Source organism: Convolutriloba macropyga, chromosome 9 (assembly GCF_964194025.1).
Source record: "Convolutriloba macropyga chromosome 9, txConMacr16.3, whole genome shotgun sequence".
In the NCBI taxonomy this organism is placed as follows: Eukaryota; Metazoa; Xenacoelomorpha; order Acoela; family Convolutidae; genus Convolutriloba; species Convolutriloba macropyga.
Genome location: NC_134476.1, coordinates 49,358,615 through 49,375,623, shown reverse-complemented (window position 1 = coordinate 49,375,623; position 17,009 = coordinate 49,358,615). Strand labels below are relative to the sequence as shown.

At 36.7% G+C, this 17,009-nt stretch overlaps 1 protein-coding gene across 2 annotated transcripts; it reads left to right on the top strand.

The window, feature by feature from the left end:
• The first annotated feature begins 6 nt into the window (after positions 1 to 6).
• Positions 7 to 15,627, top strand: LOC142345433 (uncharacterized). 2 transcript variants are annotated; one of them, XM_075397481.1, is made up of 4 exons: positions 7 to 962; positions 1,378 to 1,702; positions 14,398 to 14,802; positions 15,443 to 15,627. In XM_075397481.1, the coding sequence occupies exons 1-4, from the start codon at positions 36 to 38 to the stop codon at positions 15,454 to 15,456; spliced, it is 1,671 nt and encodes a 556-aa protein (XP_075253596.1). In that variant the 5' UTR covers positions 7 to 35; the 3' UTR covers positions 15,457 to 15,627. The 2 variants fall into 2 exon arrangements, with proteins under 2 accessions (XP_075253596.1, XP_075253595.1); XM_075397480.1 differs by having other exon boundaries at positions 14,398 to 14,918.
• Positions 15,628 to 17,009: the final 1,382 nt, after the last annotated feature.

Here is a 17,009-nt window from a genome sequence, read left to right as displayed (position 1 = left end):
ACTCGGGCAACGAGTACCAAAACGTACCGACTGGTATGCAGCAAGCTGGAGCACCAGTTGAACAAAACCAGCAAGTACCTTACTACAGCATGAGCGCCGGCAGGGATTCCCAAATGCCAAGGGCGCCTACTAACATAGCTGGGAACCAGTACGAATTCATGGCTCCCAAACAACCTTCAGTCGCCACCGGCGAGCCAAAACAGGCTGAAATTGTTGACATTAGTTCCCGCGGGGCTGTTCAAGGAGAAACAATTCCCAAAAGCACATCTCAAGGAATGAGCGGTATGAATGGAGCTCAACAAGAGCAACAACCGCCTCCAACTTCAGATCCAAACGCGCCAATGTCTGATTATGGAGTACCTATAGATCCAGAGGAGCAGGAATATATAAAACAGATGGAAAGTATGAAAGAAGATCAGTTTGAAATTGAAGAAGATATCAACGGACCAGTTCCTGATGAAGGCCAAACTGTAAGTCAACCAGGACAACAACCTACACTGAACCAGACAAACGTACAGGGCGAAAACCCTGTACAACAATATGGGCGACAGTCTGGGCAAATGGAAACGCCAGGTGAAGACCATATTTACTCTATGTACGGGAGGCAGCCGGCGACAGGACAAGCGGACATAGAATCTCCAGGGTATGGGACATACGGAGTACAGGACCCAGTGAACGGGGAAATTGGTGGTGATCAAATGCAGCAACGTCGGAGTTCTGCTACGTACCGTCAACGTGTGTCCACTGAAGGTCAAGGTCAGATAGGTCAACCAGCAGTGGAGCGCAGGGTAGTTGAGAGTCGAACTGTAGAAGAAGGTTTAGTCCCTGAAACCGGAATGGTTCAACGGACCGTGACAGAACATCGTAAAATTGAAGAACACCATGTTGGGGGCAATCAGCAACTAGAGGAACAGCCGCCCGTGGAACCTTACCAACCACAAATGGGACAACAACCCTACCAGGTTAATGTTATTTACTTGGCTGGATTAAAAAGGTAATATTTCAGTAAAGCAGACAGCAAATTTTTTGTATCACCAGCTGAGGGGACTATCTAAGTTGTGTCTTAGTTTCATAAATTTAGTCTCCAAAAATTTTTTACATTTGCTGTTGAAAAATACCTTGAAATTTAACCAAAGTATTTTGCTAAGGTTGGATTGAAACATCACCTAATATTATTTCAGTATATCAAGCAGCACTAGGTTCTTAACACCAATAACTCTAACAGTACCAAACGACATGACCAGCTGGATTATTTTTAAGTGCCGAAAATAAGTGTATTATTTTGTCACATTCAAGTCAGCATGAAGCAATGGCTGCTAAACACTAAATTGAGCTTTCCTGTATGATCAATCCGGAATGATAACTCGATATCATTAGGTTGCTCAAACCGGAGTCGCACCTTATCAACCCAGAACCCAAGAGCCCTATGGGCCCATGGAGCCGATAGAACCCGTATCAGACCAGCCAGGTGGTGATAGCCAATATGGAAGTCAATATGGGTCTGTGGTAAGATCCATTAGAACCACAGCCATGCCCAAGGATAGTATGTATGCCCAATCACCAGATCGTAAATCTTCTCACGGTAGCTCAGTTGTACGGTCATTCACCACAGATGAATTTAATCAGATGTCCCATGGACGACCTTCAGAAGGTGAAATCTCTGGTGGCTATCGAAGTCGATCCGGATCTCGGCCATTAGGAGGTACAAAATCTATTCCTACTAATGATAATAACCCTCCACGTTTAATAGCAAAGTGTCATTTGCTGAAGTAGACATAGTTTACATCCCAGCCTTTTTCAAAGCAAAATAGGAACGACGACATTTAATAGCCTCAAAGCCTTCTCCTGGTTTTTACAATACAAAATGCTTTCACGACTCGAAGAGGAGTATAAGTGCAGCGTCTATTTAATCGATAATTTCGGAGTGTATTTAAAACAAGATGTAATGGTCTAAAGTGTTTAGATCAAACAGATACTTAATTTACTTTAAACACACTCCAATTTGAAGAGCAGAGTGGTTTTTAGTGCATGCTGCGTTTTTGAAGGGGAACGGGAAAAATAAAAAGTAAAGCGAGCAAATTATTTGATCTTGTGCGATTATCGAAGCAGTTTTTTTTAGTTTTTATTAGCCGCCCTCATCTTCTCAGCCGGCTATTATAGCGCTCCTATTTTTTACAATTCAAAGAATTTGAATTGTATTGGGGCGCTGTCTTTTTTTTAAGATCTGTTCACACATTTTCATGATTTTTGAAGTCAAATTGGAGTAGTGATTTTGGTCACGCCGAAACAAGAAATGGAGCGAAAAAGCGAGTGATTTTGCGGCGTGAAATTTTTTCGCTCTAATTTTAAAGTAGAGTGAGAAAATGGTGTTTGAACAAAAATTCGCTTTCTCGCTAGTGGTTTTTTGTTCACATGCGGCAATTTCACTTTGATTTTTACTGTTTTTTCGATTTTTTTTGATCGGGTTCTTTCTAAATGGTTTTCCCAATCCATTAAAAGCTCATTCTAGGCCTAGTTTTTTGTGTGAACCAAATTTTCATTTCTCGCTAGTGGTGTTTTGTTCACATGCGGCATTTTGACACCAATTTTTTGTTTTTTTTTAATTTTTTTATCTGATTTTATTAGAAATGGTTTTCCCGATTGACTCATAGTCCGTTATAAGTCGTTTACTGTTTAGTCAATGAAAATTTTTGTTGTCAATGATTTGTACGTCAGGACTTGTCCTGCTATGTTTTTTAAATCGTCGAATAAAAAAATGTTTCGCTTTAACTCATTTTGACGCTTTTTCAACACTTTGCGTGATATCTTTTTGACTTCTCTAGACTAGTTTCTCTCTTCTCCCATTCTGCTAAAAGTTATTTTGAGCATCAGTTGCTCAGCAAAGCAATTCAAAATGAACAGAGTCAGTATAAAAAATTGAAGTCAGAAGTAGAAACGGGATAAACCCATAAAGCCCAATTTTAGATGCCCGCTATTTGAACGTCGTTCCTATAAGTCTTAGTTACCATCTCTAAATCCCTAATGCTTATTGGTATTGATAGTAGCCCCTGTAGCTTCTCTCTAAGAATTTTTGTTCAACTACGAAATGCCATCAAAATAAATCGGACTTAAAAAAATGTTTTTGTACAAAAATTTTTTTTTCAATATCTTCTATTCTTTCAATCCGAATCATGCTTATTGGAATCAACGGCGGCTATTTTCCGGCAATCTGCAGGGTATGTTTTGCTTTTGTTGGGTAAATGGGTTCTGATAATTGTGAAATTGTTTATTTGGGAGCATTTTTGACCATCTCAATCATATATTAGAGTTTTATAAGCAACCTTGTGCTATTTTTGTGGTTTCGTTGTTTTGGACGCTTTTGTAATAACCCAGCGTGGGTGATATATCGAGCTAACAAAGTTGCTACCTCAGCACAATTTTGGTGCAACGGTAGCATACCTGGCTGCGGTTCTGGATATAGTAATATCGCGTCTTCTAAGCTCTATTTCTTTAGCAGTATGTCGAGTTAGCTAATACGACTCTTTTGTTGGTCTTTTTAATGCGACTTTTCGTTTGACCAAATTTTCGTCCGACACATTTGTCCTTTAGCCCTCAAAATGGGGATAAACTGGCAGCGCCAACTGGAATTATGTTAACTTAGATTCTTTCAGCGCACTAGTCGCCAACTCTGCGATTGACAGAAACTGGTTTGGAGACTTTTAATTAGGGTGCGAAGAGCGGTTCCTGCAAATTGATCCCCCGCCCTATCCCCACATCAGCCCCCCAATCCCCACCCCTGTACTTCGTTCAGGCAGTAATGCACCGTGCAGCCAAAGATTCCCCTCCCACCGTTGCCCCCTGTATCCCCCGCAACAATCACGCGCTTTCAATTAATCAAAAACTAGCCTCACTACGTGGCTAACTATTGACGGAGCCAAGAGCTCGTCAGTCGTTTGAGAGCAATTCGCCGACCTTGTTCGTTTATGTTTAAGGTAGTTTCCGCTGTTGTTCAGCAACTGATTTTTGAGCCATTCGCAAACGGCGTTAATAACAATTGTCATAAAGGTAATACCAAATCAGTTTAAACGCTAATGAAAAAAAAACTTTTTTCTTTGTAAACTCTTTGTAAACAATTGCATCAGCTCTTTGCAAACAAAAAGCTGTTTCCCTTGTTCTCTTTCAAAAACAGTTGTTGAAAGATATCAATGAAAACTCCGTTGTTGTTTTGAAACTGTTAATAAAACTTAATTAAGGCTTTTGGGTGGCTTGTTTAATTGCTCTCAAGCTAAGTTTTGCTGTTATAATAATGTCTTGTTGGTTTTCTTATGCGATCTTTTGCTTGAACAATTTTTTAACATGTTTGAATTTGTGTCCTCAAAAACGGGATAAATAAGTAGCTGCATTGTGCTTTTTGTTCTCAACAACGGGATAGACAGGTAACTCTCGGCAGCCCTCAGAGCGTTGCGCCTTTTGACATTAAGCTGCTTCATAGTTTACGAAAAAGTATTATCATGTACCAAGTTTATGAATTTCTATGAGCCAGTGAAACTATTTCAGGCTTTAAATAGGGATACTGGATAGTCTCTTGAGGCAATTAAATGGTTCTTAAGATTTTAACACCTTGATTTTTAACAAGATTTTGGTAATATTTGCAGTTTTTGAAAAAAAATTGAATATTTTTGTCCTTTATGAGTTGCATGATCTTTACTGGCAAACAAAAAATTTTTGAGTCTTGCAGATGGGTTAAATAACAAAACTCTAGAGACAAAAAATGGTTTGGAACATTTTTACCACTGCGAAATCCGGAAATTTTTGTTATAAAATTAGCTTTTTTTCGTTTTTTCTTTATGATTTAATAACTAACATGGCTAGAAAACTAGAAGTTGCAGAGCCTAATCTCATCATGGAAAATATTCCTAGCTCTCTCCCCCTCAATCTCTCTCTCTCTCTCTCTCTTTCTGTCAGTTGGCATCACTTTCCTTCTCTTTCTCATTCATAGTTTATCTCTTTCACTCTCTCTCTTTCTCTCTCTCTCTCTCTCAACTCAACTCTTTTGTTTATGCCGCACTTCAGCTGCAATTATGTGACGTGATATCTTCATCCATTACCCTCAGTAACGCTGAGTTGCTGAATTACAGTAGAAAAGTTTTTTCTTAAATGACTTAACTAGCACTTTTTGAAAAATCATTGTTAATCTCTCAAACGTAGTTTGTAGCAATTATATTAATCCTGTTGGTCGTTTGTGTGCAATTGTTTGCTTGACCATTTTTTTCCGACCAATTTAACTTTTCATCCTCAAATCGAGATACACAAATAGCGACCAGAAGGCATTAAGTGCTCTTAGAGCCCTTCATCTCATTAGTCTCCACGTATGCGATTAACAGAACTGTTTTCGAGACCTATACGTATGATGTGAATGGCGGTTCTTGACCCCCTAAGATTGTCCGCCTAACACAAACCACCCTATAATCCACACCATTGCAAATTGCTCAGGCCCTAAGGGCCTTGTGCAGTCGAAGACTGCCCATCTTTGCCCTCCCCCACTGTTGCTCTTATCTACACCCCCCCCACCCACCTCACCCGCGGTGCTAACCTCACGCCCCTTGAATTAAACCAAAGCTATCTTCACTAAAACGTTGCTAGCTAGTGACAAGGCCAACCGCTCCCCTGTCTTTCGAAAAACCAATTCGCGCAACGTTAATCTGTTTTGTTCTAGTGGTTTTGTATTCTTTTTAAATTTTTATAGAGTATGGAGTAATTTTTGGGTGGGATTCAGTACTCGTGTAGGTTTTCACGTCTGTTGACTTTTGTTATAATTTCAAGTTTGATTTAGAGAAAGAAAACCTTCTTCGAAGGTTTGTTGTGCCTTTCAAAGTACATTTTCATATTCAATTAATTAATTAGGGTTAGTTGAAGAATCATTATGACTAAGTGCAAACAAATAAAGGTTTGATAATACGTATTTTTATGAAAAAATCAATACTGCAGATTTCAATAGTGTTTACAGGCTGCTTTTCTTATTTGCTTAATTGTTCCCAAGCGAAGTTTGGAGCAATTATATTAGACCTGTCGGTCATTTTTAAGCAAATTTTCGCTTGACCCATTTTTCGTCTGACCCATATGACTTTTCGTTCTCAAAAACGGGATAAACAGGTAGCGCCCAGCTGGAAATAAGTGCGCTTAGAGCCTTTCAACTGTTTTTTAGCTCAAATTGTTTTGAAGAATTATACTTTTGGTGTGAAGGGCGGTTCTTAGAGTTTGAAGACACCAAGTGTTGACCCAACCCCCCAATTTTGCTAACATCCCCCACCGCGCTGTTGCCCCCACCCCACTGTTGCCCCAACCACAACCCCCCACCCCACCAGTCCCCCGGTCCCCCGTTGCAGCCCCCCGCCCCTTGGCTTGCTACTGACGAAAAACTGCTCGCTAAAAACACGCAAATTTCTACTAGTTTTCAACAATTTTTTTCAAGCTTTTTAAATTTTTTGCCGCTTTTTGAGTTTTTTCAGCCCTAGGTGTCAAGGAAATTCTTGTAGGGTTTGATAGTAAGTTGCTGCATAATTTTTAGTGGTAGTGGAAAAAGTTCAACTTATTAACCTGATGAATTTCAGCATTTTTTTGGACAAAAAGTACAATTTTTTTCTGGCATTTATTTCTCATTATTCATGCAAGGGTTTGATAATAGGATACCAAAAAACTTTTATTTGGCATGCAATAGTTTTCAACTTTTTGATATCTCAAATTTTAGCAATTTTTTTATATATCTAGCATTTTTTTTTCAAGTTTTTTTGAAAAATTTTGCCATTTTTTAGGTTTCCCAAGCTTTGAGAGTCAAAAAACACTCTAGAGTTCTACAATAGATTACTGTATAGCTACTAGATGAAATGAAAAATTTTTCAAGATTGTAACATCTCGAATTTTAGCGTTTTTTATTTGACAAAATTGCAATTTCAATTTTTTTTACGTTCATTGTCATTATTCAGCTTTTTTCAACCTCAGAGGTCAGAAAACTTCGGTTAGGGTTTGATAATGGTTTACTGGAAAACTTTGATTGGCCTTGAATTAGTTTTTAACTTTTTATCATCTCAAATTTTAGCATTTTTTATTATAAAACTTACAATTTTTAAACAAGATTTTAGTATCACGAGTTTAAGCGTTATTTCAAAAAAATATTTGCAGTATAAAATTTTTTGAATCTTTATGATTTTTTTTCCGGCACCAGGGTCCTAGGGATCTCCTCCGAGGTTTGATAAAAAGCTGTTACATAGTTTCTAGCGTTAATGGAGTGATTATCAATATTTGTATGACTCCAGCTTTACCAATTTTTGCAACAATACTAATTTTTGTTTCAAATTGTCGGAAAATTTTTATCTGGTTCCAAGTTTATGGAACTTCATGAACCAGGAACACTATTTAAAGGTTGAAAAAAAGATACTGGATAGTCTATTGAGACAAGGAAATGGTTTTGAAGATTTTTATATCTTGAATTTTAGCAACACTTTTTTAAAGTTTGCAATTGTTTTCATATTTTTTGAATATTTTTGTCCTTTTCTGAGTTTAACGATTTTTATTAGCCGGCACAAAATTTTTAATTTCTTGCAGATGGGTTAATTGGCAAAATTCTAAGAGACAAAAAAATGGTTTTGAACATTTTTTACTGCAAAATCTGGAAACTTTTAAATTTTGCAACATTTTACAAAATTTATAAAATATCTGTTTTTTTTTCTATTTGATTTATTAACTAACACGGCTAGAAAACTAAAAGTTGCAGAGTCGAATTAAATTGGAGCTAGCCTCACTAAACCATGCCTAGATACTGACGAAGCCAACCGCTCGCCGGTTGTTTTGAGAGCAGTTCGCCCGACGTTTGTTGGTTATATTTTATAGTACATTTGGGTTTCGTGTGGAAAAACTACATTTATAAGTTTCTGTTTCAATCTTACAAGAAAAATTTAACAAATTTAGATTTTGTCGTTTAGTTTTTTTTCTGTTTGCTCCGTTTTTCGCTTTTTTCGAGATGTATCTCTTTTTATGTTTTTGAAGCTCCTCCCTCATCCTATCAGCCCGTTATAACAGCAGCATTTTTTTCTCTTACTTGAATGGAAAATTGTTTTGCTTTAACTTAGTTCATAGCTTGTTCAACACTTTGCGGGAAACCACTCCTTGCCCCACAACATCTCTAGTAAGCTAACTATGGCCGCGCAACTAGCACCTTACGAAGTCAATTCCTAGCCAGTTGTATGTTACAAGTTTTTACAAAGATCATAAAAAACAACAAACGCCTGGAAAAAATTACACGGCAGTTAGTATAAATTTAAAATTTAAAAAGTGTACTTTGTGAGTGTTCGAAAAATACTAGAAATGCTCAACATATCTTGACGTAGCTGTTGGGAATAGTGTTTTGTTTGTTATTTTTACTAGACCGAGGGAAAAGTAAGATAAAACGAAATTGGGGCAGTTAATTACACTTAAACAAAGTTTGTTAATTGCTCTCAATTGAGGCTTGTTGCAATTTTATTAGTCCTGATGGTCTTTTCATCAATTTATCGAATGATTCTTTGACCTTTCAAGTGACTTTTACAACACTTGACTTTTTGGTTTTGTGAAATCTAAATTGTTCTTATTTAGAATTTAAACCTTTAAACTTATTCAACTGTTTTCAACTAATTAATTGCTCTCAAACGAAGTTTGTAGCAATTATTTTAGTCCTGTCGGCCTTTTTATGCGATTTTTCGCTTGACCGATTTTTCGTCTGACGCTTTTGACTTTTCGTCCTCAGAAACGGGATAAACAGGTAGCGCCCAGAGGGCATTAAGTGCTCTTAGAGCCTTTCAGCTCTGTTTCAGCCCAAACTGTTTTGGAGACTTATACTTATTCTTATGGTGTGAAGGGCGGTTCTTAGAGTTTGAAGACACCCCCACTGTTCACCCCCCTATTGCCCCCCCACCCCCCCCCCCATCGCGCTGTTGCCCACCACCCCAGTGTTCTCTTCCCAATCAGCCCTGGTGCAAACCCCCTCCCGTGGCTAGCTACTGACGAACAACCGCTTGCTAAAAACTCAAATTTACACTTTTTCAAGCTTTTTGAAAATTTTTGACAATTTTTGATAATTATCAGCCTATGGTGTCAAAGAACCTCTTCTAGTGTTTTTACTAGGTTACTCAATTGTTTCTAGTGGTAATGGAATGGTTTCAACATTTTAACATCACGAATTTTAGCAATTTTTTGACAAAACGTGCAATTTTTTCAAGTTTTTTGACATTTCTTTTCCTTATTCAGGGTTTTCCAGACCCAGGGGCCAGGAAACAACCTAAGGAAATCGATTGTAAGTTACTGACAAATTTTTAATGGCCATGGAAAAGTTTTTCAACTTTTTAATGTCATGAATCTTAGAAAATTTTTCAAGTTTTTTTTTGAAAAATTTTGTAGTTTTTTGAGATTTTTTCAGCTTCCAGAGCGAAGAAACCTCCTCTAGGGTTTGAAAATATGTTACTGAATTTTTTTCCAGGTGGAACGGAATGTCTTACAAAATTTTAACATCACGAATTTTAGCATAATTTTGATAGTTTTTGACATTTTTTTCCTATTTTTTGAAATTTAGTCACTATTCACGTTTTTTGAGCCTCAAAGGTGGGAAAGCCTCCGTTAGGTTTTAGTAGTAATTTTCTGGAAACTTTTCGTTGGTCATGGATTAATTTTTAACTTTAATATCACAAGTTTTAGCAGTTTTGTTTATAGAACTTGCAATTTTTTTCAAAGTTTTTTGAAATTTTTGGTCATGTTTTAGGTTTCGCTATTTTCAAGGGCCACGGAACTTCCTCTATGGTTTGATAATGTTTTACTGCACAGTTTGTAGACTAATGAAATGTTCTTCAGGATTTTAATATCACGAATTTAACCAATTTTTTAAATTATTTGCAATTTTTTTCATGTTTTTGAATTTTTTCCGGCAACAGAGGCCCTGGGACCTCCTCCAAGGTTTGATAATAACCGGCTGCATAGTGTCTGGAGTTAATCGGATGTTGATCAAAGTTTTTTATGACTTCTGTTGTGGTAACTTTGGGATAAAATTTAAACTTTTCATGTTTTTGGAAAATTTTTCCTTTTCAAGTGTATGGGTCTTTATGAGCCTGTGAAACTGTTTCAGGCTTGAAACAGGGATACCAAATAGTCTCTTCAGACAATGAACTGGTTCTTAAGATATTAATGTCTTGAATTTTGGCAAGATTTTGTTAAAAGTTGCAATTTTTTAAAAAATTTTTCAATATTTTGTCGTTTTCTGGCCAACCGGCCAACAAAACTTCTCAAGTCTCGGAGGTGGGTTACTTGACAAAATTTTCGGAACAAAAAACGGTTTTTTGGACTTTTTATTGCGAAGTTGAAAACTTTTTTTTAATTTTGCCTTTCAGTTTTTTTCTATATGATTTATTTATTAACAAGGTTAGAAAACTAGAAATTTGCAGTGTCGAATCCAATCATGGAAGATATTCCTGTCTCTTTCTCTCTTTTTCGATTAGAGTTCTTTTCTATACCTTTAGTAACATAAATTAGATGTTAACTTATTCAGGTTCAAACTGAAATAAGAATTGTATCCTAAACGAAAAATTATGTAAGATTAAACTTCTTTTTCGTTCACGTTTTAGCTCCTCACACACACTCTCTCTCTCTCTCTCTCTCTCTCTCTCTCTTTGTTGATGCCGCACTTCAGCTGCTGCTATGTGGCGTAATGTCATCATCTCTGATCCTCATTATCAATGAGTTATAGTTAAAATGTTTTTTATCATAAATGATCAAACGGGCAATTTTTAGGAAATCATTGTCATTGCTCTCAAAATCAATTTGTAGCAAATATAATAATGCTGTTTGTCTTTTATGCAATTTTTCGCTTTGCCGATTTTTTGTCTGACCTATTTGACTTTCGTCTTCAGAAACGGGATAATGAGGTAGTGCCCTAAGGTCACTAAACCGTGGCTAGCTGTTGACGAAGCCAAACGCTCGGCGGTCGTTTGAGAGCAATTCTCCCGACGTTAGTCGGTTATGTTTATCAATCTGTAACTCCGTCGTTTAGAGTACATTAGTGACATTACACATTCTCGGGTCAAAGTAATGCTCAATTGGGATCTTTTCCGTTTGTGTCCCCCCAGCTTAGTGAGTGTATATTATCTGTACCCCCCCCCCACCCCAGAAGCACGTGCAATATTTGTACATAGTGATTTATCAGGTAATGACTAATGACACGTGCTCTGTAATCGGGGGGAGCATAACGTATTGAGGGGGAGCACAAACGGAAAATATGCTAAATTTCATTAAATAGCAATTCAGATTAATTCCTCATTTTCAAAATCATCCAATAAAAATTACCTATTCTAGATAGAACCAAAACGGAACTAATATTTCAGTCGTCAGTGTTTTTGCTAAAACGAAATTGATTTTTGGAGGACAAAACAAAAACGTACTGGAGGGTGAGGGGGGCACCAACGGAAAAGATCCCACAATTGATTACCCGCGCGCTGATGGTTTGACAGCACATCGACTGACCATAGTCGGTTATGTTTAAGGGTCGAATCCGCATAGTCTTGTAGAAACCTGCCAGAATCTGCCAAGTTCCTAAAAGAAAAGCATTTGTTTTCGACTAGGGTAGTGTAATTCTATATAGCAGCTATTTAGAGTTATGTTATGCAACGGAGCTACATTTTTGCTGTCAAAAGAATTCTACTGCTCATGAATGCCAACCAATTGGCGTTTAATTGCTCTTAAACGCAGTTCATAGCAATTATTGTAAACGTGTGTGTCTTTTTTTTATGCAAATTTTTCGCTTGACAATTTTGCGCTTTTCTTCTAGAACATTCTTTGACTTCTCAGGTGACTTTTTCACGCTTTCGTTCATCATTTTTGATTGATTTCTAGTGCTCCGAAGTAAAGCTTGTTGCTAATATAAAATCGGTTGCAGCATAAAATCGGTCTATACTAAAGACCATGAATTATATTGCCTCGCCTGTCGTTCAAGAGCAATTCTTTCAAGAGCAATTCTTCGTTCAAGAGCAATTCTTCCGACATTTGTCGGTTTATGTTTTTAATAGCCGCCCTCATCTTCTCAGCCGGCTATTATTGCGCTCGTATTTTTTTTACGACTCGAAGAGGAGTATTGGTTTTCTCTCGGTTTTTTTTTTACAGGATGTAGATTTGTTCACGCGGCATTTTGACCTAAAAGCAAAAGTGAGAAAAGCTGTCTTGGTGAACAGATTTTCACTAAGCGAGAGAAGTGTTTTGATCATGCGCTGCGTTTAGTGAATGACTTTTTGACTTTGAAAAGTAGTTTTTGACTGAAATGCAAACATAGATAACCATTTTTAGCCGTTTTTTCGTCTAAGTGGCCCCAAATTTTTTGCTTTTAAATTGGTTCCTTGTAGAAATAAATTTTATTCGAAACTATATTGAAATGTCAACCTCAGAAATTGATGCCACAGTGTTTTGTAGAGCCTGAAAATGCGTTTCAAGTTGAAAATTGGCACATAATTCTTGATTTTGTTTGTTAATTTTTGGCTTTTTTCATTTAATTTCCTCTTTTTTGGATCTTTTAACCGTTTTTTATGTCAAAAATCAGTTAATATAGCACTTTCTCTCACTGAGAATTCCTATACTCAACGCCTCTTTCTACCTCGATGTAATGTTGTTCAATGAAATTGTACTTATGCTAATCCGATTTTGGTAGTTTTTTTCCGATTTTCGTCAGTTTTTTGTTTGTATTTTAGTTGTAATTGCTAGAAATAGATTTTTTGTGCAACATGAGGGACTTTAATTTCGTTTCAATAAAAATTCAAAGATTTTTTGGCGTTAGGTTTTGAGAAAACAGTTAAATCTTTTTCATAAATGCAGTCTTAACTTAAAAGTTCTTTGACCATTTTTTTTGCAAAATGTTTCAATGTTTCTTATTTACGAATTCTGCTTTTTCCTATTTTTTGGTGTCTTCAGGAGGATAGATTTTGTATCGGATGACTAGTTATCTTTTCTCTGTCTTGAATGCTGAACAATGAAATGTATTCGTTTTTCTTGAATTTTTTAAATTGATTTTAAACTTTCAAAAATCAAGAAACTCATTTTGTTACGGTGTTCCTTACATTGTGCCCATATTCTTCATCATTCTAGTTTTGTCTTGGCACCTAATTTTATTTTCGGTATATTGATTTTTTCAGTTGTAAAAAATGAACGATTTCAGCTTTTTCTTAGATTTTTGTCATTTCTTTGGTGTACAATTGATTTCATTCAACAAATGGCAGTACTGAGAAATTGATAGCAAGCCTCTTCCAAAATTTCCTCTTATGACTATCTACTGCAGCTTTCTTCCGGCCTTGGTGTTAATTTAAACGATTTTTTGCCTTTGAATATTCTGCTGCTTATGTCTTTTCTATGATCAATTTTATTTCTGATTTAGTAGGAAATCATGTTGTCTAGCTTATGTACAAAGAGGAACAGTATGTGTGTGTTGTTTTTTGTCTTAATTGCAGTGATTAGAAGTGTAATCATAGGTGTTTTCTGATTCTTAAATTTGAGCTTTCTTTTTTAAAAAGATTTAACTTAGTTTCTAAGATTATTATCTGCCGTTTGCTTTCGCGATCTCTTTCAGATTGGAATCATGAATTATTTGAGGGCTATTGATAACCTTGCAAGCTTTTTCAGACTATCAGGTTTTTGACCACCTTAATTATTTTGGATTTTTTAATTTTACCAAACGTTTTCAATAATATTAAAATTTGCTGCATTTTGTTTCTCTTGTTGACAGTGGTTTAGGTTTCACCAATTTTTTGAGCAGACCTGGAGAGGTAGTGAGCTAATGGTTTAATACAAAATGTAGTGGCTTCCGCTGCAATTACGGTTTTGTTAGCGAAGTTTTAACGCTTCGAGTCGCTTCCGGAATTCTTCCGGCTATGTTTTTTTACTTCGTCAAACTTTTTTTCGCTTTACCATTTTGCCGCTTTTTCGACATTTTGCGTGAAATCTTTTTGACTTCTCTAGGCTAGTTTCTCTCTTCTCTCATTCTGCTAAGAGTGAATTTGAACATCAGTTGCTAAGCAAAGCAATTCAAAATGAACAGAGTCGGTATAAAAAATTGAAGTCAGAAATAGAAACGGGATAAACCCATAAAGCTCAATTTTAGAGGCCCGCTATTTGAACGTCGTTCCTATAAGTCTTAGTTACCACCTCTAATGCTTATTGGTGTTGATAGTAGCCCCTGTAGCCTCTCTCTAAGAAACAGAAGTATGTTCAACTACGAAATGCCATCAAAATAAATCGGACTTAAAAAATATTTTTGTACAAAAATCTTTTTTTTTCAATATATTCTATTCGTTCAATCCCAATCATGCTTATTGGAATCAACGGCGGCTATTTTCCGGCAATCTGCCGGGTATGTTTAATTAGGGTACGGTAATCAACGAGGCTCTCATAGTCAAACAGGACCAGGAAGTCAACCAGGCTCGTCCGGTCAGAAAGGAAACGAAAGAGGATCAAGTGGAACTATGCATACTGCAGAGGGTGGTGAAAACCCTTACTACGGTAGTGCTGTCCAGTCAATGCGAACCCAATTCATGTCTCAAGAGTCTCCTTACGCTTCTCAGGCACAGGGTGGTCCTCAAGATGGTTCACAGGGTGGTCCCCAGAGCAATGAAGAGCAACAAACAAACAACGCTGCCGAGAATCCTTACTATGGTAGTGTAGTCCAATCTATGGGTACTCAGTTCTTGCCTCAGGGGTCGGTTTACGGATCACAGGACTATGGGGGTGTCCAAGGACAAGGAGAGAGTAAACAAGAGAACCACACATACGGTACGCAACCTTCATACGGAAGTCAGAATGGGAAGTTGTATGATAGTCCTCCTCCTGAAAGTGACGGTCAACAGATTGGGGCGGATGAAAATGAGATAGAAGAAAATGAACAGCAGGTTCAGATTAACTTTAAAGAAAAATGTTTTGAGATAACGCTAGATAACGTGTCTTATTTTCATATTGACAACTTGAGTAGGCTGAACTAATTTTTGGCTATACCAGCCACAAATAGTGAATTTTTTACACCCCGCCATTCAACGCAAAATTATGTAAGAATAGCGGTGAATGCGAAAATTTCTGTAAGATAAGCGATGAATGAGGTAAAATTAAATAAATCAGGCGGTGAATGCGGCGAAAAAACCTTTATCGCATGGTAGCGGTGAAATTACGTAATTTGACCGCTGAATTTAGCGGTGAAATTACATAAATTCACCGCTGTGTAAAAAAGTGTCCAAATTATGTAACATAAGCGGTGAATGCGATAGGAAGACTCATAATGAAAGACTCACGAAAGAACACGAAAGACTCATTAAGATAAGACGACGTAATTTGTGAAAACTATTTCGTTCATGGGGAATGGGACCTATTTTAGGGATTAAGATCTATTTTATGAATAAACTAAGCTCTAATTTGATTTCAGATCGAAGAACCTGATGACGTACCCAGTGAAGGGGGTGCTGAAAGTGGGTCACAAGCAGGTCAAGGGAGAGGGGGAGAAGCACGACCTGTCACTCAATCCTACAAGGATGAGGATAGCTACAGTGTCTACGATTACGAAGAGGGAAACTAATTCATATTTCATATTCCAATTTATATTCAAAGCAATTATTTGTTGAAACAAGTCTGACGCAGGAGCTACTAATGTTGTTCATTTTCTTCCCTAAACGTAGTATTGACTGAAACAGAATGATAGACGCGCATTCTTTTAAGGCCAATTTTCATTACATCCGCCAGGAAATAGTTATAAGTAATGAACCGAATGAAGCTTAACTAATGATGCCACAAAATCGTTTGTCAAAAACAGACCAAAAATTGACCACAACTCACAAATTACAAACAACAATTACATTAGCGTACCTGAATGCTGCGTTGAAGGGCAGAATAATGAGCGTTTCGTGCTTTTTCAGTGGTCATTGCTAAAAATCTAAACAAAATAAACAACGAATAATCGAAATGTGAAAACTCAAATGTAGGATCAAACCTCTTCATTTTAAACATGGGCCACATTTTACGCATGTTTCTGCTTTTTTTCGCCTGAGAACAAATAATTTTTCACTTTTAATATAAATTTGGGATTGTTTGTATTTGTTTTCTCAACAGAAAGCATAGTTTTTCGTCTTCATTGATCCCTGCGTCGCAAGTTCATCTAACAGCATGCATCTAATAGCATAAATGTCGCTGTGTAATGGTGTGGGTTGCTACATTGACGCATTTCAGTTGGAAGTACATTTTTTAAGTTATTATATAGACGTTTATGTTTTTGGTATATCATTTGTCAGATTTGCTTCAATAATACACACAAATGTCGCTGATGCTAATCTGGTACAATTCCATATCATCTCTTGGTTGGATCCTGGTAACCCTTGTAAATACTTGAAAGTCACAAAACAATTCTTAATGTCTCGTCTTACAGAATCTGTCTGGTTGTGTTTCCGAGAAACAAGTTCCGCCCAATTGAAGTCGCCTAAAATTATTATCGGAAATTTTTGAACCCCAAAGTGTTTCAAAAATTGTGCAAAAACCGTTAGCAGGATTAAGAACACGGTAGCGCAACAACCTCAATGACGCGGAACGAGTTTTGGCAAATTAGGATTGAAGCTGTTTATGCTCCATAGATATTGGAGAGAATCAGATAAATTAATTTCAGGAGATTCAAAAGAGACGAGTAAAAATCTTAACAAAAGTCAGCCTTATTTATAGTCCTGAAAAAAATTAAAAAATTACAATTAAAATTTGTTAACAGGTTAACATATCAAAAGTCATCCGATTTATTGGCGTATGAGTGGGTCTCATTTCATAATTACATGCAAAAATTTACTTTACTTAGATCGTTCACAAACATTTATTTAACATTCAAAATTAGTAAATAAATATCAATATTTGCCAAACATACAGCTCGAAACTGATTCACATTCATTTTCTAAATTGTTAGCTGCAGCTGTCGTAATAAATCTGGTATGCTTTGTTTTCTTTCTGAGTTTAATAAC

Bases quoted from the DNA above. Each gene is read 5' to 3' on its own strand.
- LOC142345433 (XM_075397480.1), top strand. From the start codon at position 36: ATGCAGCAAGCTGGAGCACCAGTTGAACAAAACCAGCAAGTACCTTAC. The intron at 963-1,377 runs GTTAATGTTATT...CGATATCATTAG, and splicing joins TGGGACAACAACCCTACCAG to GTTGCTCAAACCGGAGTCGC. The intron at 1,703-14,397 runs GTACAAAATCTA...ATGTTTAATTAG, and splicing joins CGGATCTCGGCCATTAGGAG to GGTACGGTAATCAACGAGGC.